The following is a 23,091-nucleotide window of genomic DNA, read 5'->3' on the forward strand; positions in this document are numbered from 1 at the left end:
CAAAATTACCTAAAACAAACATTTTTAAAAAATCAGACCCTCTGAGAAGGTTGCTAACTTCGTCCATCTAGAATCAACGGAAGTAAGGGTTTATCGCAAGGAAGATAACTCGTAACATTATTATTTTTTTTTCTCTTTTATGTCTTCCATTGTAATACACTTAGTATGAGTGCCTTTTTTTTAAATTTTCCAGTACCCAAGATGATAAAAAAGTTTTCATGTCTTCGCGGCTTGATTAGAAATCATACTTCTAATGAATAGTACTTTTTAACGAATTTATCATGCAATTGCTCTGTTTTAGAGAGCAGTTATTTTCCTTGCGATAAACCCTCACTTCCGTTGATTCTAGATAGATGGTTCAAAACTTGCAACTTGTCGGTGAAAATTGTCCTAATTTACCCATAAAATGTATTTACACGGGCATAGCATGCAGATATTCAGTGAAGGGAATCACCGGGCTACGAAATAAAGTCACCGTTTTTACAGGTAGATGTATTTTGATAGTACATTTCAACAAATATTCATCAGTGTTCATCGGCAGTGCCTCTCGGCTGGCAGACGAAGTTAGCAACCTTCTTGTATTATATATGAGCCGGTCCTATAATATCGCGGCGGTTAAATCATTTTGTCGAAAAATCTATCATCACAGAAATATTTCTAAAACTAATGTTCTTGTGAGATTTCTCTTAAGCGTGCCTCTGTTTTCTAAGTCTAAAAATATCCCGACGTCAATGTCAATTTCAGCGCGTGCTACTTTTCGTAAACAGATTGAGAAATACCGCGATACCATAGAACCCGCGATATGATAGGAAACAACTATATGTAGAGGCTCTGAAAAAATGTTTGTTTTATGTAATTTTATGCAATGAATGTACAAATTAGATTAGAAATATGTCCTAATAAGATAATTTAATAAAAATAAATCATTATGAATAAAGTCCCGAGGGTCTATATACTTGTGGTTGGAAGTGGGGGGGGGGGGGGGGGGGGGTCGATCAGCTGTGAGCGTAGCTCGACCCCTGGCGAGAGAAAGAAATAGAATTTTTCAGAACGGGGTAACAAAGAACGCGGTTTGACTACATATGTATCATGGCGAAAAGTTTAGGAGGGGTTAATCATTTATCGCGGGCAGATATTCATACATTGGATTGGACATCTTTAGTTAATACAAAAAGTTAAAAATAAAATGGAGCAATTTAATGTGATTTGAGTTTTGATTGAAAGATTTTTTTTTTCCACAACGGGGTGCCCAGGAACGCGGTTTGACTAATTTACATTAAGCGAAAGATATTACAACTTTTGTTTTTAAAAACAATGCAAATTTTAATTTTATTAAAATATGCATACAAGAGCGTTTTTTTTAAAAATGTCATTCATTTTTATACCACGACAGATTGGTAGTAAACCTTAGACATCATTTGTAAAGAAGGAACAGGTTATGTTTAAGTCTATATGAATAAAAAATGTAAAGTTAAAAGAGAAAGGGGGGGGGGTGTCTTTTCAGTCTTATCAGACTTTTATCTAACATTCTTATTTGGGACAGTGATAAAAACTTTAGAATACAATCTAGAGATATGACGTCCTAAATACCCACTCACTGGTTTAAAAAAATCATTGTTATCATTTTCTACTCATGATCAGCTGTTACAAAAAGAATAAAGGTCATGTACATGTATATATCATCCGATACAGTTTAAAGGTCAGGGGCGTGCAAGGCGTTGTAATTCCCCCACTTGGAGCAATAAAGACGAACGATTTTCAGTTCAGTATTGTTTATTATATGTCATGGTGTTAGTCAAACATATGCTTTCATTCTGTCAACACGACAGATATGGGTTTCCAAATTAAGCTGCACAGCATTTTATGCAAAAAACTTGATCGTTTACTGTTCTAAATCGCAAATGATAGGTATAAATGGGTCTTGACTCCATCCTAAAAGTACTTTTATTTAAAGGATAAGTTTTTATTCATTTTTATTAATGATTTATCAAAATGGAGTCTAGACATAGAATGGGTCATAATCCATGGATTTCACCAAAAACATTTTACTTTTATTAAGTTATTTTAATAATTCTCAAACAATCAAAATTATTCACTGTTCCTGTAGTGAATCAGAGTAGCTCAGTGAGATAGGCGGAGGCTTATAGACTAGACTTATCGTATTAGAGGGTGTTCGAATATTAGTCTTCGTTTTATTTTTAATTTCTGTGGTAAATCATTTTGTTTTTAAATTCATACGATTTTTTGGAAAAAAAGATTTAACACCCTCTAGATAATGATAAAAAAATACGTAATGTATATGTTCTTTACACACAATGTCGCATAAAAATAGCGCTAGCATAGATGTGAGATCATGATATTAATGTTAAGAAAACATACTGATAAAACAAACGTGATAAGTACCAAATATAAATGCATACTGGCACTGTACCAGTTATCGGCTAAAATTTAACGTTTTCTTTTCGTAATTCTTTATTTCTTGATATTTTTGGATAAAACTTGACATAGTTTAAAAAGTGAACTCCTTATTTATCAATCTGTTAGTTTATATCATTATTTAGAACCCAAAACATTTTGTTTTGTGCTTTTAAGCACGCCCCGAATTTGCCGAGTTTTAACGATTTACTGTACCAGTTATCGGCTTCGTGATAATAACATAGTAAAAATCCGTGTTCATGTTGAAAGTGCAAAGATGTAAAATAAATATAAAATATGTAAACAGTTCCTAACGTTTAATACATTCGTTTTAGGTTTAAAACTGAAATTTTTACTCCAACGTTCAAAATGTAAACAAACGCTTTGTTTACATAACGAAGAATTTCAAGCTCTGTAACTCGCTTATAACTCAACAAATGACACTCAAACTTCGGTTGCCTATTAAAAATGCCTTTCTGAAGCATTGTAAATATTAAAATCGGAAAAATAATTTTTGACCAAAATCGTGACCATGCCCCTATAAGGCCAGACTTACGTCCTTGACAACGAGCTTCTGCACATGCGCATACAGATAGATAGATATAAACTTGTCAATTGTGTTTGCGTGAGAGAGAGAGAGAGAGAGAGAGAGAGAGAGAGAGAGAGAGAGAGAGAGCCGCAAAGTATTAAGACATATTGGTTACATTTAATTCAGTACATTGTTGTTAAAAATTCATCCTGTTAAGTGACAAAATATCACAGCAAAACTTGCTGAAATGTTTTATTTGAAGGATATATTAGATGAATCATATAGGATATGTTCAGTTGAAATTATTAACTTAACAGAACTATTTTGTTATTGATATCTACGGTGATTTCACCATGCTTCGATCACCCTTGGAATTTTTCTTTTGATCATGCGTCAATTATGTACGAAAGACGAATAGGGCCACTTAAAAAAATATTTTTATCTCGTAATTACGAGAAAAGATCTCGTTATTACGAGTTAATTATCTCGTTATTACGAGAAAAGATCTCGTTATTACGAGATAATTTTCTCGTTATTACGAGAAAAGATCTCGTAATTACGAGAAAAGATTTCGTTATTACGAGAAAAGATCTCGTTATTACGAGATAATTTTCTCGTTATTACGAGAAAAGATCTCGTTATTACGAGTTAATTATCTCGTAATTACGAGAAAAGATCTATTTAAAATGACACGAATCATTATTCTATTCTTTTTATGTAAAGTGTATGAACTACTTGATATACACATACTTAGTATAATCATCGTTTTAAAGTGTACGCATAATTTGATATAAAATCGGACCAAGCAGTTTTAAAGAAATTTCAGAAGAAGTAGCAAAGCAGATTGATTAGTAAATTAATTGAACTATTTATCAATAATTAAGAAGGATACGTGTAATTTGTTTTCAGGCTTCAATATGTTATTATACAGCTGTTATACAAAATCCATTATTTTCAATATACATGTAGGTTGTGTATGAACATATAAAACACAAATTTGGGTAAATCCTGCATATACATATCCATGACTGAAACTATATAGTCACTAAAGATATCTGTAACTAATTGAATTGTGTTTTTACGACTATAGGACTACCTGGTATTTACTTCGGAGTGGGATTAAATTATATATAAGTTGAATAGTAAAACTACATGAAGTTCTTTCCTTTTATTCAGATAGGATAAAAAGTCAAATCCAATCATTATGATCTGTAGAAATTAATGAATAATGATCGTTGTTATTTTAATAAATTAATCAAAATTGAATCAATGTTTCTGGAATGAAAAAAATAGACTGAAAGGGCGATCCAGTCGAATTCTTTTCAGAAACGCACCATTTTATGTAGATCTTTTATAGTAATAACGATATCTTTTCTCGTAATAACGAGAAAAGTAACTCGTTATAACGAGATCTTTTCTCGTAATTACGAGAAAATTATGTCGTAATAACGAGATATTTTCTCGTAATAACGAGATCTTTTCTCGTTATTTCAAGATCTTTTCTCGTAATAACGAAATAGTTAACTCGTAATAACGAGATCTTTTCTCGTAATAACGAGAAAATTATCTCGTAATAACGAGATCTTTTCTCGTAATAACGAGATAATTAACTTGTAGTAACGAGATCTTTTCTCGTTATTACGAGTTCTTTTCTCGTAATTACGAGATAATTAACTCATAATAACGAAATCTTTTCTCGTAATTTCGAGAAAAAAATATTTTTTTATGTGGCCCTTTTCGTCTTTCGTAATTATGGCCCAAGTCTAAATATTTTTTATTTAATTTTCTGGTTTTCTCTTGCTTAATCATTGAAAGAAAATCAGTGAATTTGTTAAAACATAAAACATATAGCGAATTAATGCAGTAATGACATATTTAACATTATTAAGCAAGCATCGGACAACCATACAGTCTTATTTCACGGAAAAAAATACCAAGAGGTTCGGATAAATATATTTATTACTCTCATATTTAGATTTGTGTCAATGTAAAATGTGGAGCAAAAATGACCAAGGAAATAATTGATAAATTCAAAGGCTAATTTTTTTTTACACAATTTGTTTCAGAAGTTAGGTTTTTTTTTTCGAATTATTTAAATGAAAGAGTACATTTTCACTTGGTTCTTTTAAATGCCGAACATTCAAATAACCTTCGTGTAAAATGTGTGTAACCAAATTTTTAATGATGGCGTATTTTTCGATGCCTATACTGCTATTTCTTTGACAATGTGATAGTCAAATTCTTGAAAATTAAAGTTCATCAATTCTGATTCGGGAATAAATAAAACAAACCATAAGAGCATGCACGTTTATTTAATTTGTAAATATTTATCCGAAGTTATCCGATCCAAGGTAAAGATGTATGTGTCCGATATATGGTAAACTCAATATAAACTACCCAACTACACTTACATGTGTATTTAGTATATTGAACGAGGCTTCATTAAAATTTCAAGTTAATATAGAGTAGGTATATGTAACCTACGAAATAAAATCTATTTAATCTGAAGTCAGTGTTTTGCATCGGTTGTATGATAAATACATTATCTAATATTTAAAAGAAATTAAGGACTTTTGACGACTCTAAGACACAGTTAGAGCTTTTATCATATTTTAGTATTAATTTACATTTTAACAATACTGAAGATACTTTTGTGATTAACCTAAGTTTAACTACCTAAGCATAGCACCTTTTACTCACCAAAAATGAAATAAAAAAGAGGAAAAAATAAAGTCAACAATCACTTATAGAGTTTTAAATTTCAAAATATCGCGCTCACACATATTTTGTGTGGAAAAAATGATATGCTTGAAATGCTACACATTTCTTATACAAATACACCTTTGCTCTACATGTGCATCGTGTATGTATATTTTCTGCATTATAAATTGCCAAATCTACTAAATTATATGAAACGTAAATCAAATTATTGAATAAAAATAATCGAATGAAAACTATGTATCGATTGTCTAAATACACTGTATGTCGTTTTAACATATTTAAACGGCAAGTGCAAATATAAAGAATGTGCATAAAACACATCTTCGCTAGCCAAGGGTTTTCGGTTCACTTTGCTCCCCATAAACCCTTGGCGGATTTCATTACGAAAACTTGGTGATGTGGTGGCGCTATCTAGCGAGCAACTTGAGTTGATGAAATCCGCCAAGGGTTTATGGGGAGCAAAGTGGACCGAAAACTCTTGGCTAGCGAAGATGATAAAACATGGTAAGAAAATTTCTATTCGACAATTGGTACCATCTATCAAAACTCTCATTTCTTAAATTCATATAAAATTAATAAAATTTACATGACAAATTATACAATTTAACATTACGGTCAGCACTGATATTCTCAGCAACAGAATTAGCAATCATTTCATGTTTACGCCATAAGTTACGACTACCCTTGGTTAGGCGTAAATTTTTGGCTTAACTTAGGCCGGGTGCAAAATTACAGCTTTTAGTGAATCGGACCTTATATATAGTCCAAATATCTTACTTAAGTCCGGACTTACGCCAGGCGTAATATTACGCCGGGCGTACGCCTTTTAGTGAAACGGGCCCCAGGTTTTTAAATTTTTAAAAATTCGGACACAGTTATATGAAAATAAAAAAAAAATTGGTTCAACATTTTAGCATTGTGGCCGAATTGTGTAAAGTGTGTATTCCTGCGCTTATTTAGTTTGTGGTTTATACTAATCAACTTTTAAAGAATCGGATTAACATTTGTAATCTGAAAATGTGTTTAAAAAATATTACTATTAAACATTTTATAAGTTTAACCATTTTTACATTCATCGTAAATTGTATATTAATTAAAACTATTCAAGAAATTAAATTTTTAATATTTATATCTTTATTTTGTTTTAATTTAAGGATGTCATCTGAACATAATTTCACGTGTTTTGCGATAGCATGTGTGGACATTATAAAACTGCCACTCATAGATATTTTGACTGATTGTATTAAGCCTAAAGAGCTTTGCAACGAAATAAAAAAATCATCCTCGTTAAGTACTGGGAAAAATAAACTTCTCCCAGACCAATTAAAAAAGTGTTCCGTTCTTCCACCCGGCCAGCCTATCTACAAGGAGTTTGATGTTTCTTTGCTATACACTCTTATTAGAAATCTATGCTCTTCATTTAAACCAACACAAGGATGGGGAACAGAGCCAAAAACCACGGATATGAAGGATGGGGATGACATCGAACGTCTCAGGTTGTTTAGAAACAACTACTATGGACATGCCGACTCGACAAAACTGGCTGACGGCGATTTTGAAAATCTGTGGAAAGAATTAAAATCTGTGATCAAAAGACTTCAAACGAAAACATGGAGCAAAACTAATTATGAAGAAGAGTTGAAAAAAGTAGAAAATCAAAGATTTACAAGTAGAGATTTGGAAATGTACAAGTCCTATCTGGAAGTCACACTCCGGTTGTGGAAACAAGCCGAAGGAAAAGGTATATAAGCTTCAAAAACAAGAAACCAACGGGCCACATCGCTCACCTGATCGACAATATATACAAGCTTTTTTATGAATGTTGGCATTTCTGGCACAGTTGTTCTTTAAAAGAAAATTTTTAAACATTTTTTTCATGTAATTCTATTGTAAACTTTGAACCCCGCATTGGGCCTCAGCTTTTGTCCGGGGGCCACGATTTTTACAATTTAGAATCTTCGCTACTTCACTATATATACAAGCTTCTGTGTAAATAATGGCATTTCTGGTGTAGTGGTTCTTAAGAAGAGGAGTTTTAAAAACACATACCCTATACTCACTCTTTTGCGATTATCTCCCGCTTAAAAAGGGGTTCGCCCATTAATTTAGTAATTTAAAATTTGCTTTCCATAAGGATGCTTTGTATCATGCTTGGTTAAATTTGGCCCAGTGGTTTTAGAGAAGAAGTCAAAATGTGAAAAGTTTACAGACGGACGGACGGACCTCCGGTTCAGGTGAGCTAATAAAAACTAAACATATTTACTTTAACAATCAAGAATATGATTTTAAAATGTTTTTGTTCATTCTAAAACATATGTTTTGTATTACAGATGATCCAGAAGTTTCCTTAAGAGGTTCAAATGAAGTACTATGTGGAAACAAAGCGCGTTTTGAGTTGGAAGTGAAACACGCAGATCCCACCGATTATAAAGTCACATGGTATAAATCGAAAGGAAAATCCAAAGAACAAATTGAAACAAGAGATGAGAAATATATTGGTAGTTCCGACGAACAGCTTATTATTAACGTCGTGTGTATAGAGGACGAAGGATATTACGAAGCTGATCTCTCAAGAGAATCAAACGGGAACACATTAATAGTCAGCAATAAAATTCATCTAATTCCTAAAGGAGGTAATCGTTTTAAGTCGCCGAGCTAGAGGATTAAATAAATGTTTAAAATCAAAACAAATTTTCGTCGGAGAAAACTTTTTACCTATTTTACACTTATCTAGTACTACTACAGGACCGTCAAACGTTCTGTTTTGGTCCAGTAAAAATAATCCTTCCTTACTGTAAAATAATTAAGTTCTCCCAATGTCAAACAGTTCACTTTTTAAAAAAATGGAAGGGTGAAGCTCTGAACATGATGTAATATATTTGAATTTCAGTTTCCGAGATTCCTTCGACTATTAACCCATTCCTCCTTTCATAAAATGATGTTTGCCAACATCAAATGACAAATGTGGGGGTAACAATCAGAACAGTTCAGATTAGGTTTTAGACATGCAAACATGAGACTCCCTGAAAAGTCAAGTCATGTGAGCCTCGTGGTTTTTTTTTAAAACAGTGGCCTTCGGACTATAATAATATCAAAAGAGGGGTGAAGAACTCTACAAAATTAAGAGGGGTGAAGAATTCTACAAAATTAAAATAAGTTGAAAATCCTTTACACGAAAGTACATGTACATTAGCTGAATTAGTTTGTTTCTTGTACATACATAAGCATATGTCTTCTAATAACAAGTGTTGCTACAATAAGAATTAAAATATTCAAAAAAGTGTGAACTTTTACTTAGTAGAGAAATGGGGTCTATAGGCCTCATATTATCAAATAAAATTAATAATTATAAAAAGTAAAACGAAATAAATATAATACAATTTGCATATCTAAATTTCAGAAAAGCCACATTATGAAGAATGCAAGGTAACAACAGGAAGGGAAGGAATTACTATTCATTATAATTATAGAGTTCCAGAGAAGTTACCAAAAGTGCAAGAGATAAAGTGGACAAAAAATGGAGCTCAACTGGATTGCGGAGGAGATAAATATAAAGGTGGAGGTTTAAATGACAAGAGTTTCACAATTACTTCACCAGCTGAAGACGACAGAGGTACCTACTCATGTACAGTGAGAAATCCAGTGGGATCGGAGACAAAGAATTTTGAATTCGGTAAATAATACTAATGTTCAATGAGATTTTAACCAACAAACCTCCGTATACAAAACATTTCAAAAACCTTTTAAGTAAAACATTAAATAGCTTTTACTAATGGTATGGAATTTCCAAGAGGTATTCTTTGATAAAAATGTACAAACATTAAATAGTTAAAGCTGCTTGGTCCGATTTTATGTCAAATTTTGTATTTGACATACATGATTGTTATGCTACATGTAAGTGAGCAATGATAGTTATGCTACATGTAAGTATGTGTATAATAATGGACATTGCAGTAGATTTACGGTCAATTAAGCCAAATTTCAATGAAAAAGATATATACAAATTTGTTAACAAAACAAACGACATAAAAAGGGTAACGCATTATTTCGCCTCATGTTAAAATTTGCCCCTTACGTCGAGACCGGTATGGTTGTATTACGACTCTGATATAGCTATACATAAAGGTCATAATGTTCCGGAAAATAAAAATTAACCTCTGTACATTTTTTTCGCTAATATTTATGAAGTTTGTTTTGTTTACAATCAATGCATAATAGGCGGGGTGAATAAACTCAATCATTCGGGGGACGAAACCAAACGGTGTCCTTTTTAACCGGGTTTTCCAACGGAAAAATCCGGTTATTAAAATGGTGAAAATGGCGGGCGGGCGGGCGGCTGCCAAAAGGGTACCCTCATTGTACGGATAACTCCTCCTACAGTTTTCTTTTGCAGATTAATTGTACATATATCATAGGTGTGCATATTGCTAGGATTTTGATTTCCGATAATTTATATTAAAAAAATACCAGCTTTTGAACTTGGTCATTTTTTGGCAAAATATTGCATATAGGGTACCCTCATTGTACCGATAACTCCTCCTACAGTTTTCAAGATAGGAAGTTGTTCTTTTGCAGATCAAGTGTACATACAATGTATATCATAGGTGTGCATATTGCTAGGGTTTTGATTTCTGATAATTCATCGAAAAAATACCAGCTTTTGAACTTAGTCATTTTTTGTCATTTTTTGGCAAAATATTGCATATAGGGTACCCTCATTGTACGGATAACTCCTCCTACAGTTCTCAAGATAGGAAGTTGTTCTTTTGCAGATCAATTGTACATATATCAGAGGTGTGCATATTGCTAGGATTATGATTATCGATAATTTATGAAAAAAATACCAGCTTTTGAACTTAGTCATTTTTTGGCAAAATGTTGCATATACATGTAGGGTACTCCATTTCACTGGATAAGGGTTGACATGGATTATGGATACAGTTTACATAAAAGAAAAACCCGGTTTGCTGTCACATTGACAGCTTTTCACTTGTTTCCATTTCTCTTAGCATGGCACACAGATCTCATAGTATTACATTGAAATCTCATAGCATATCACTTTTAAAAAAGTGCATATCGTTGCATAAAATATAAATGTTATCATGTATTAAATGACTTAAATCCTTTCATAAAAATATTTTCTTTAAACACTTTTTGTCTAAAGCTGAAGAAAAAACAACATATTTTGATGGTTTAAACTGACCCCCCCCCCCAAACCCCAAACCCCAAACAAATTGGATAGAAAAATGATATATTTATTTTTCATTTCAAAGAGAGGAAAGTTTTACTTTAAATGATTTTGCAGACGTTCCAAAAGCAACTATTCCAACAATACTAACAGTTTGTTATGGATCCGAAACAATATTTAACCCCGAAGTTGTATCTTGCCCACTGCCTGACGGAGTGCGGTGGCAGAAAAGCAAATTTGATGAAAACGAAAGATTTGAATGCATCGACATCAACGAAGCAAAGTATTTTGGAAGTTGCCTTGATCCCGAGTCTCCTAAACTTGTTATAACGAAATCAACATTTGAAGATATGCCTTATTATCGTCTTCTTATTTGGAATAAAATTGGAGAGCGTTACAGTAATACTACACATTTGAACGTCACAGGAAGTATGGCTTTTGCAGTGTCAATTATTACTATTTTCAAGATATATTCAACAACTACTGCAGTATTGTATATCTTTCATCTACATGTAATTGCAAAAACTAATCATGTTTTGTTGTAGGAGCTCCTCTTGTTTCGACAGGTCACGAAATCAAAGACATTGTAAAACCTTGGTCGTTAAGATTAATTGGCAAAGTGATTGTATATGATCAATCTCCTACAATAGACACTTTTTACTGGACTAAAGATGGGAAGAAAATAAAAAATTTAGAAGGAGGAGATAAATATTCCGAAGGAAGCACTGAAGATCCATCACTCTTCATCCAAAATGTCAATCCTCACGATGTTGGCACTTACCGACTCACTGCCATCAACGCCGTGGGATCAAACGAGAGCAACATTGTTCTAGGTAAATAAACACGAATCCGTTGTTTCATGAAATGTTTTGAGCGCTCCAGAGCCGAAAGCTCAAAGAACTAATGGATTTGCCTCTTTCGTATGTGTGCGTTTTGCGCGTTTTGGATTGATGGCCAAATCTCAACAAAAGCTTTGCCATTTTTTGACTTTGTAGAAGGTACAGTTTCTTTTAATATTTGCCCTAAAATTCAAAAGTGGTTTAAATCTCATAAAAATACACATATGCTATCTTGAACATGTATGTGTATAAAATACCAAGTTATACACTTTTGTCTTGATTCAAAAAATAATTATGACTTTAACACTTTGGCAAATTTCTACGATTAATTCAAAAATGATGAAAAATGGCACATTTTCTCATAGTTTTTGAAGAGGAAAATGTGTCCGCAGCCGTCGCCCACAACAAAATTAATATATTCTATGTGTCATAACATGATAAAGTTATAATGTGAGTTTCATCGTGGGCGACAGCTGCGGACATAGTTTTCTATTCAAAAAACTACTGAGGAATTGGTGTCTTCTGCTCAGTTTTATGAAAATTACGAAAAAATGCACTGTTTGTGACGTCACAATTACCCTTGTGAAAGTCTTATCAGTAAACTATTTATAGATTCTTAGTTTATGAATATCATTGTGTAGATAAATGTTACATTTCCATTTTTTGTGATATTTTTAAAAATTACTCTGAAACAGGGCAAAATATGACTGAAACTGTACTTAGTTCTTTATATTCTAAGGGCTTTTAAAATTACTTAATTGAAGACGTGTCCTTCATGAAAACTATATAGCTAAGAAAATAACAAAAAGAAGTAATTGTTAAGAGATCGTTTTCCTCAGCACTACTAAACTAACAATTAAATATTTTCGGAACGATGATATGTTTCATATTAAAAGTTTTTAAGGTGCTACCGCAGTAAAAAAGGTTGCTTTTCAAACATGACCCCCACGCTGACATTTTATTATGACTTTAATATTTTGCTCACCATGTTTTATATAAAATAATACCAAATCAATTAATGCATCTTAAAACCTTACGACATGATATTAATGACAATTACTATTCTTAAAATATACAATCATCTGCAAACGATTCTGTTACATGTATAAATTTCACTTGAGCTATGAAACATTTCTGTGGTCATGGTTCTATAATTATATAGTGTGTAATTAAACAGGTGTTCCTCAAATTTTTATTAAAAGAAGTAAAAATCTGCACGACGATCAGTGTTTCACGGCGACAATCAAGTCGATCCCAGCAGCATATGATGCCTATTGGAAGGTAAAGCGCAAAGATGACGATTTGTTTTCACCAATTGATGTCAATGCTGAGGAATACAAAGGAACGTCCAGCTCTCTACCTTGTCTCGTATTAGTTGTCAAAAAGAATGAACTACTAGAAAGCCAACAATTCTGTATTGAAGTACATAATTTTGTTGGAAGCCAGATCCAAGAAATTTCAGGTAAGATTACATTATGTTTTGTGTGTGCTTGACACTAATCTATAGAATTAAATGATATGAATGATTAGTTTCTTCCTTTTTTATGCTTTTAAGAAAATTGGAAAGAACTTTGTTTTGTTTTAGATATTATATACAATGCAACTTTATGTAATATATAAGTATTAATTTTTTATATAAGCGGTAGTAAATCATTTATCAACAAAATTAAATCCTTAAAATCCAGGATAACAAACTATGCTTTCACGTATACATATTTTTGTCCCCCGCCGCAACGCGGAGCGGGGACATAGCAATGCCGGGCGTCCGTCCGTGCGTCCGCGTTTCCGTCCGTCACACTTTTTTGTAAGCGCTCTCATGCCTACAAATTTTGACGGAATTTCATTAAATTTATACCAAATGTTTATACTACTAATACTTTGGTCAAGTTCGAAAATCAGCATTGGTCGATAGTTTTGTTGGAGTTATGGGACTTTGACCACAGTAATGACTCCGTTTTATCCAAAAATTGACCTTGTAAGCGCTTTCATGCCTACAAATTTTGACGGATTTACATGAAATTTATACAAAATGTTTATATCACTAATACCTTGGTCAAGTTCGTAAATCAGCCTTGGTCGATACTATTTGTTGGAGTTATGGGACTTTGACCACAATAATTACTTTATTATTATATCAAAAATTGACCTTGACAGTGCTTTCATGCCTACAAATTTTAAGATATTCATAAAATTTATACCAAATGTTTTATGCTCACACAAAGACGAGCTGGAGGGGGCATATTGTTTTACTCCTTTCCGTCTGTAATTCAGTACAAACGTGCGTCTGTTTGTCCATCTGTATACTGTTATATCGCGCTCCGCCCCATCATCGAATATATTGCTAGTTTAATAACATCTGAAGACATCAGAGATATATGCAAGTATAATAATTGACCGGCGGGGGACCCAGGAGAATTCTATTCTTGTAGTAATTGTGAAGGAAGCGGACCAACATTTTACGGTTTGAAAGATGGTGTACCTGTACAAGTTTTACAAAGAATTTTGCTGTTCATCAGTGTATAACTGAAGAATAAAAAGAATTTTATAAAGCGCTTGAGGACTTGGAACATGCTAAGACAGTGTATAAATGTTGTCGTTTTAAAAATGGTGACAAAAGCTTCATATTCATGGTAAGGGTGGTTCAGATTTATAACGTTGAACGAATTTTTATTTTCATTTAAAACAATCAAATATACATTCAAAACTCAACACACAGCCTTCTTCTTTATCAAAATCACTATTTGCAGTTTATGGATGGGGTTTTTTTGGGGGAGGGGGTACACCTAAAATGTATGTACAGACTTTTAACAAACTTTAAATGAAACGACGATTGACATTTAGATAAATTACCTTTGAAAAATATGTTTTGAACTTTAACTGAAAGCGATCGAAAAAAGTATCCGTACATATTTTATAACATATGAAAAAAATGTCTACGAGTTATGATGACCATCTAACCATAAGGAGGGGACACTCTCTTTCATGACATCGCCTATAAAGTCTAATGTAAAAACAAATTAGAAAGAGTGGTAGAGAGGGCATGGTTTCGGCAACCTTCCGAGAAGTCGAATGCAGACTGACGTTTTTCAGAGTTATTTTAATGCTATAGCTAGTAACCGAATTGTCTACGGATTTTCCCGTTTTCCTGTTTACGACAAAGAGCGGCGGCTGTGACCGGTCAGCAGAGGATGCTAGCTCCTCCATAGCACCTGATCCAACCTCTAATTTTGTAGAGGTCCGTGTTTGCTCTGCTCCTGTTTTGAATTTTTTCTTTTGAGCTTTTGATTTTGAACACTGTTCGTTATCACCCCATTTCATTTTTGATGAATTCCTTTTTCATAACTCTGTTTTTCTTTAAGTACTCGAGCAGCAGGATAAATTCTAGTTAATTCTAATTTTGTTTAAGTTAAGTTCCCATGTTTCTATTCATTTAGATATAAAATGAGATAGATTATAACATCGCAAGAAAAGCAATGTAATCAATCATTTCAATTTTTAGCTGAGGAACATGCTGAAATCCCAGATACATCATGCAGAACAAAAGGTGAGAAAATTTTAGGGTTTCCGTCTGTGATTGTAGTTGCTCAATTTTGCTTTTTGTACATTATTTACAACACGGTATAGAAAAGGATGCTTAAAAGATATTTTCACTTTACAATTAAAGGTATCTTAAAGATATGTTCTATCCTTACATCAAACTGATACTACTCTTTTGAGAGGGGTAAGCGGCAGGTTCCATGTTGCAGCAGACTGTTGCTGTTCGAATATTTAATTAAATGGGCATGGTCACGATTTTGGTCAAATATTATTTCTCCGATTTTAATGTTTACAATGCTTCAGTAAGGCATTTCTAATAGGCAACCGAAATTTGAGTATCATTTGTTGAGTTTTAAGCGAATTACAGAGTTTACAATTCTTTACTATGTAAACAAAGCTTTCGTTAACATTTTGAATGTTGTAGTGAAAATTCCCTTTTCAGACCTAAAATGAATGTGTTAAACGTTAGAAACTGTTAATTAATGCTTAGAATAAATAATAAGAAGAGACAAATCAGATTGTAAAAAAGATTTTTTACTGGTATATTGAACCTACGTAAACAAAAACAGGGCACGAGCCTTGTTTACATGGCCAAGAGTTGTGAACCTAGCCTTGTATTTTGCTCTTAATTCTACGACTGACCGTCAAATTTAACTTGATCATTAGAAATACATTCCTAAAGAATTGTAAATAATAAAGTAAAATTGAATTTGACCAAAATCGTGACCAAGCCCCTTTAAGACTTGCAGCTAAATTGGAGTTAGTGTTTACTAATACTGAAAATAATGCAAAAAGATAAGCCTGCCTAGTACATCTTCTAGTAAGAAATATGTGGTAAAAGCAACAAATTAAGTTAAATTTATTAAAATTCTTGTTAAAAACTTTATTAAAACAAATCTATTATATACTGGATAAAAATTGTTTTGTGGTTATTTTCAACAAAATAACAGTAGAAATATTTGATTTGAGATGAATTTGATAAATGCCGTAAAGTACCTGGCCCCGCCGTCACCAACTTTCCTCAAGTCATTACTCAGCCTCAAGTCTGAGATTTTACCTCAAATTCATGCACTTTTCCTTTGAGGTTTTGAGTTGAAGACTGAGCTGAGGGATTTAAAAATTTTGGTAACGGCGGGGCCAGTACTACGTGTCATACTCACTTAAAAACTAACAATACACGTCAATTGAGATCACATCTTTATTCAATACTTTCAAAGCTATCGACCAAATATATTTTTGTATCTTGTAAAACGAAGGTAGTCCTAAATCTAGCTTTAAATTTAAATTGTTATTTTATTTACTTCTACCTTCATACAAGTTCCATGCATTTCGATTGCAGGTGTCCTTAAAACAATGTTTAGGCAAAACTTTTGAAATCTCAAGAGAAAAAATATACCCCCTTTAAAGTTCACCCATTTATTGAATATATAGTTAGACTAAAAAACTGCAGAGTTTAAAGTTTTTGAAACCTTGTGAAATATTAATGACCGTTCAATAGGAAATTTTAGATTTTTTTATACTACCAATAGATATGAATAAGCACATTTATATTGATACATAAACATAAAGTCAAGAAAAAAAGAACCTTTAATGAATATTGAACTAAGAGACATCGTTATGTAGGCTCTTTGAATATCATCAAATTAACAATCATTATGATCTTTTATTCTCGCGTTTTATAACACAACTATCAGTTTGTAAGGCAAAAGTCATTTTTTACCTCTTTTTAAAGTAGGGATATAAATCATGACTCCATGTCTGTTCAACAAATCAAACGACTGGTGTTTACCTTATAAAAACTCTAGTCTTGCTTTGAAATTAATTGACTTTTGTCCTTTGCAGGATCAGCTGCCTTCCTCACCATTTGGATAGATTCTTTTGAAATGATTTTTTGGTGCTTAAGGCATTCTTCACTTTTTCAATCTTTAGAACAAATATGAAACTTCACGTTAGTTAATTTTAAATTGTAGATGATATGTCATCCAGTATTTTCAATAAAAAAGGATTAACAATACGATTTAATAATCTCCGACTAAACCTCATTAAGAGCCTCAAAGACAGAGATACAGATGTGCATGAACTTAAAGATTCACTTGAGGGTATGTATTTTAAAATCTGTAATGGTTACTATAGTCTGTCCCAAAGTATTTATGCAGCGCATTTGGGCATTTAAATAACATACACTTACCTGTGAAAAAAGTGCAGTTGAAATCGATAAATCATATCTTTGATATCTTCGATAACTATCATTTTTCACTCGGAAAAATTCACAGGAATGAAAAGAGATTTCTTACGGAGATTTAGAATAGGAAATCTTTACATCTTTTTTCCATTCAAAAGTCACTCGGAATACTTCGCACAATTTGTCAACATTATCATCCGGGTACTCTAATCTCACTTGCAATGCAAAATCCCCATAGAGTTTTTATTTTTATCCTTGTATTGAAACCTGACAAATTAGAGTGGAATTTTTAAAGAAAAGTATCTTGAGATTTTTTCACACTATTGAATGAACATCATTTGAACCCAGCTGTATTTAAAAATAAAGAATGATTAAGGAAGATGTGCGGCATAAATATCTTGGGACAGACTATAACTGTTTACGATTTAGGTGATCGACAGAAATACTTTAATTTCTATGTTTCAAACACTAATGAACACATGGGCATTTGGTCATCCTGTAAATGAATGAATTTGTTACACCACCTACTTGGATGCGCTCTTTATTTCATTTTTCCGGGAGGGAGGAATGTCAACATGTGAAGTCAAAAACTCTACGTTAATGCCTCATGGAGAACCTAAACGACGAATTCGACCAACATTTAGAACCATTTTAACAAGACCTTGGGCTTTGAGTAAGGCGTAACTATCTATTCCTTGCGTCAAAACAAATTGAAAATGACGCGATTTCAAGCGATTATGTATCGATTGCGTAGTTCTAGCTCAAAAGCCAGACAAATCTTGTTGATTTCAAAGAGCCTTGGCTTAGTGGCTAGCAGTGAAATAGACAGGCCTATGTCACATTGCTGTTTGACACAACTACCAAAAGTCCAAGCTCTTGTAATTGACAGGCCTACGTCACTTTGCTGTTTGACACAACTACCCAAAGTTCAAGCTCTTGTTGAAATGGTTCTAACTTACCTGTACATATGAATTTGTATATTGTTGAATAAAAAGACCTAAACGATCTAATGAGGTCAACGATTAGCGATTAAAATCATTATATCAAGATATAAATGACAAAAATTGATAGTAAGTGTTTGATTTTGAATTTGTTCTTGTTTGATTGATTTACATGTATCTTTTGGTTGAATTGTAGCGATTACATCGGAGAGAAGTTTATTTCGTAATGTAAACTCAATTGAAGACTTTTTCCGTCAAATGTTAGACAAAGGGGTGTTGAATGAGCGCAACGTCATCATAGTACAGTATTTGATGAGGCAAATAGGCCGTCCAGATCTTGAAGAAATGTGCTTTGAATATGCGTCCAAGAGCAAACAAGTTTTGTGTTATCATGAGAATCCAAGGTGTCAAGGTAGTTTTATTATAAATTTGATGGATTCTAATAAATGCATAACTTGACATTGTTATAAAACGGAGAATCGATGTGTTGCATCAACAAGATATATTTTATTAATTTAAAAATTATTTCATTTTTTAAAAGGATATACTAGTTATCGTATAAACTGAAATAAAGTACCACTCTTGAATGTATGAACTTAATACGCATTTTTAAACAATAATAATAATGCCAGATTTTTCTACTAACTTGAACTAATAACAGAAAAACTACGATTTTAGAGTATGCCTTTTGAATTATGACTTTCCAAACAACTTGGTATCTCACAATTTTAGTTGCTTTTTGTGCGTCTTTGTTTAAATATAATAATGTGAGTATTTTTTTTTTATCTTACTATATGGTCAACATATATCTTATTGTATCTTAATGTCGTATCAAATTATATCTCTCCATAATTGTCAAAATCAGGAATAATTCAATATTGGAAGCAACGAAAAATAATCAAAATATCTTCAATTTTTTTAAAACTGGGAATTGCGAACTAAGCAATATCAATTTATTTTAAAATATGTATTGCAGTATAGATGTAAAAACTGATATACATTGTGTGTATTCATCATCTCGTAGTAAAATAAAAACATTGCTTGTTCTGATTTATCAAATTTTATCCATGTTTACAAATAAGTTTTTGTAGTATGTGTATAATAACTGACATTGTACTAGTTTTCCCAGTCAATTAAGCCATATTTTAATAATAATTTGTTTACAAGACAAACTTTACATTAAAAGGGTACCGCGTTATTACGCTCCTTAAGGTCAAGATTTAGTAAATGAAAGGTGCCTACAAGTTTATGAAATTCAAGATATAAATTCTTTTAATAATGCTTCATAACAATATCTTTGTTTCATATGGTGTACCGAGTCTTAAATCTTTGATAAACACAATGAAAAATCATGTTTTGAACAACCATTTTCTATGAAGTATGAAGGATAAAAGTTCAAAATCTCGGAGTTTTTTCCATTTTTTACTGTTGAAATATATCTAGAATGCCTACAGTCTCTCCAAAAACGGAAATAAACAAGCTCTTGACATCCTCTTTAAAATGATAATTGAATATAGGTACCGGGATTACTTTTCCCATGTCTAAATATAGAATGTCAAAATTGTGTTTTATTTTCTACATGGTTCCATTTAAAGCGGTAAAGTACGGGAAAAGATTCATCAAGTCAATTATGACGTCATAATGGTTCTAGCATCAAAAAGACACTCTGGTTTCATTTTCTAGGTCTTGACCTTTTATAATAAAGATTCGTCCCCAGCGTCAAGCCAGGCGGGTATAATTGTATTACGACTTTGATATGCGCGCTATAAATAAACTGAAATTTTTAAAAATGTTAAAGCTAATCACGAAAAAACCTGAGAACCTTTTTTCCGACCAATATTATTAGTTCACAATTAATGAATAAAGTGCGGGTTGAATAAACTCAATTCAACGGGAGACGCAACCAAACAATTATCTTTTCTAAACATTTCCATGATGTATTTTTGTGTTCCCATACATAAATTAGTTATATTTTCTTTGAATAATTTTATCTTTGAAAGGAAATCTATTCTGATTGTGTAAACAGGTGAAACAGGTCGAGACCACTATATTTTGTGACGTCGGCATAAATTTGCATACTAAATTAGGCACCTGTTTACTTTTATCGACAAACCAATCAGGTGAATGAGTTGCAACGTATTGTGGGCTACTACAAGTTTCAGTGTATACAAAGCGTATTGAAAATATATACCATTTTGAATTGTCCTTTGGAAACTCATTTTGAATGATTTTTCAGAATTTATGAAAGTAATATGGACAATTATGTCTGAACTTCAATTTCTATGCTCACATTTAAAAAATATTGCATATGAGGACTTATATCAACCTATTTAATTACCCCATTGTCAATGTTCAAAAGAGAGGTACGTCCTATTGAATTAAAAGCAATGAGTACTGGTTTTTTTTCACGTGATACCCCATATTTGGGACAACATTAGTAGAACCACGCGTTGATATTTTCTTCAGGGACATTCATCAGAATGCTTAACGGACAAAATACTTTATGCTGCATATAGCTTGTGCTTCTGCGTTTGTATATTTGTGCATTTCTACTACCGTGGCTACTAGTATTCACGTATGTAAAATAATGTACAGTTACCTGTATTTATTTCTAGTGCACAATGATAAAGTCACCAATACACAAATGTGATGTTTTTTTCTTATCAAAATAAGTTTGTACTTGTATGCGTATGTTTGTCAGTCGTTTGATACTGATCATTTTTGAAGCAACAATCAATCAACTAAAACAACAGTATTTTTTAATGTGAGCATGGAACAAAGTTAATGGTACGTAATCTTTAATTTTTTACCTTCTAAAGTAAAAATCAAGATGTACAAACATTCCGGCAAGCAATTAAATATTGTGTATAAAACAGACAAATACCACGTGCGTTTGTTGAATCGTAAACACGTTGTAGACCGTCATGCATTGCAACTCATTCACTGGATTGGAGAATCTGTTTGCCAAAAATACTGTCACGTGTTAAATAATGCTATCCATATAAGGTAGTGTACCCGACCTGTGAAAGTTTATACTTTTTAAAATGGTTAGTTTTTATTAAGATAACTTGATACTGTTTAAGCAAAACAATCGGACCGAGGACCTTTATATCTTATGAGGTCTACGCCACACGAGTAAATGTATCTATTTTTTATCATTCTTTAACAGGTCGGGCACTACCTTATACAGCTGTTTAAGTAGGGTAAAATGACAATGACCTACATTGCTGCAAAATTAAAATGTTACCATATCTTGTTAATGTATTGTCTGTTTGACTGAGTACAATTTCCATGCATTGCTGCATACTGCGTATGAAAAGGCCTCTTCCTAAATGTTTATCAAAACAAACTGGCAGTTTAAAATTTGATCAGAGTGGGACATTACAAAATATTTACTCTTTATTTTTCACCTGAAAAAGAATTGATGTATATATATATATATACTTATATAATTATGACAAACGTTTCCACATGTAACAGGTATTTTTATATTTGATAAGTTGTATTTAGAACAAGATTCACAAAATCAATTAAATAAATCCAAATAACATAACACTTATTTATGCTTATTTTTTTTTTTTTATACATATTTATATATTCTCATTAGAGCAACAGAAGTCATGTTGTCACGACATAAATGTATATTATGTTTGTAGACGAACCTAGGGTGTTATTGCACGTAAACGACGACATAGAACACTTTACTACTATGGAATCCCTTCTACAGACAGTTGCCAGCATCGTGGATTGTACGCTAGATGATATCAAAATTGTTAGATTGCAGCCAGATCAAAGTTTCATCATCATTATTACCATGAGGGCAGAGTTTATAAGTATCCTGAAAGATACAGATCCACATTATCTCAGAAAATTGTTACAATTTAATGTGGACTGGATACAAATTGAAAAATGTGTTGTAAAGATTGTCTCTGGTAAGTACTTTTGTCATGTACTTTTTATTAGGATAGTCAATGTTTCCTTATTTAAAACATTTAACATAACAACATTATCAAAAAGTATATTATCATTAGGTTTGCCTTCAATAAAATTATTAAAAATTTTAAAGATCATACTTTACCTTCTTTCTTATAACTGTATACACCAGAAAGCTAATTTAAGCTAATATGATCTGCACAGGACTACATTTTGGAAGAACAAAAGTATTTAAAAAGTATTTTGTAGGTACTGATTTGAAAATAAAGATTAGAGTAACAAATTCAGATCATGTAATTAGACAATATAAAAAATAAGATGCAACTACTTATGTTAAAATAAAATTCGGGTATAAAGATATCAATGTTTTAACTATGACCTCTATATTATGTAAAAACCCTTCTTTATTAGCCAACTGTTCTTTATCTTAAATACAGAACGATCTAAATATAAATTAATGCAACAATCAACAAAACAGATTTAATTTCAATTTCATTTTTTGCAAAATCGATATGCAAATAATATTCAAATCTATTTGAATACACGTTACAAGAAAAGGAATAGGGATCCTTCTTGGACATCTCAATAATACTCCCCAAGAGAATGTAAAACCTTTTGTTTTACATTCAGGAACACATGCACTTAATTCCACTGACAGTTATTTAGGTCCAATCGAAAACGAAAACTGACAGCTATTAAAATCTGATGCAGTGTTAGTTAATTCCATCATTAATTAATATGTCGGTTTTCCGGGCAATACCTTTTGCGTCGTCATCAAAATTATCCGAATTTACCGAAGATAGGGG

General features: G+C 32.2%; 1 protein-coding gene across 1 annotated transcript in view; it reads left to right on the top strand.

Annotated features, from left to right (window-relative positions):
- Positions 1–359: 359 nt before the first annotated feature.
- Positions 360–23,091, top strand: part of LOC128190040 (uncharacterized) — a 46,984-nt gene continuing 24,252 nt past the window's right edge. The window contains 11 exon segments of the mRNA XM_052861919.1: positions 360–486; positions 6,820–7,406; positions 7,996–8,298; positions 9,066–9,338; positions 10,971–11,282; positions 11,399–11,686; positions 12,870–13,154; positions 15,192–15,236; positions 17,200–17,328; positions 18,549–18,764; positions 22,009–22,284. Of these exon segments, the coding sequence (XP_052717879.1) occupies positions 6,821–7,406; positions 7,996–8,298; positions 9,066–9,338; positions 10,971–11,282; positions 11,399–11,686; positions 12,870–13,154; positions 15,192–15,236; positions 17,200–17,328; positions 18,549–18,764; positions 22,009–22,284 (2,713 nt within the window). The 5' untranslated portion in view covers positions 360–486; position 6,820.

The sequence above is a fragment of the Crassostrea angulata genome, chromosome 1 (assembly GCF_025612915.1).
Source record: "Crassostrea angulata isolate pt1a10 chromosome 1, ASM2561291v2, whole genome shotgun sequence".
Classification (NCBI taxonomy): domain Eukaryota; kingdom Metazoa; phylum Mollusca; class Bivalvia; order Ostreida; family Ostreidae; genus Magallana; species Magallana angulata.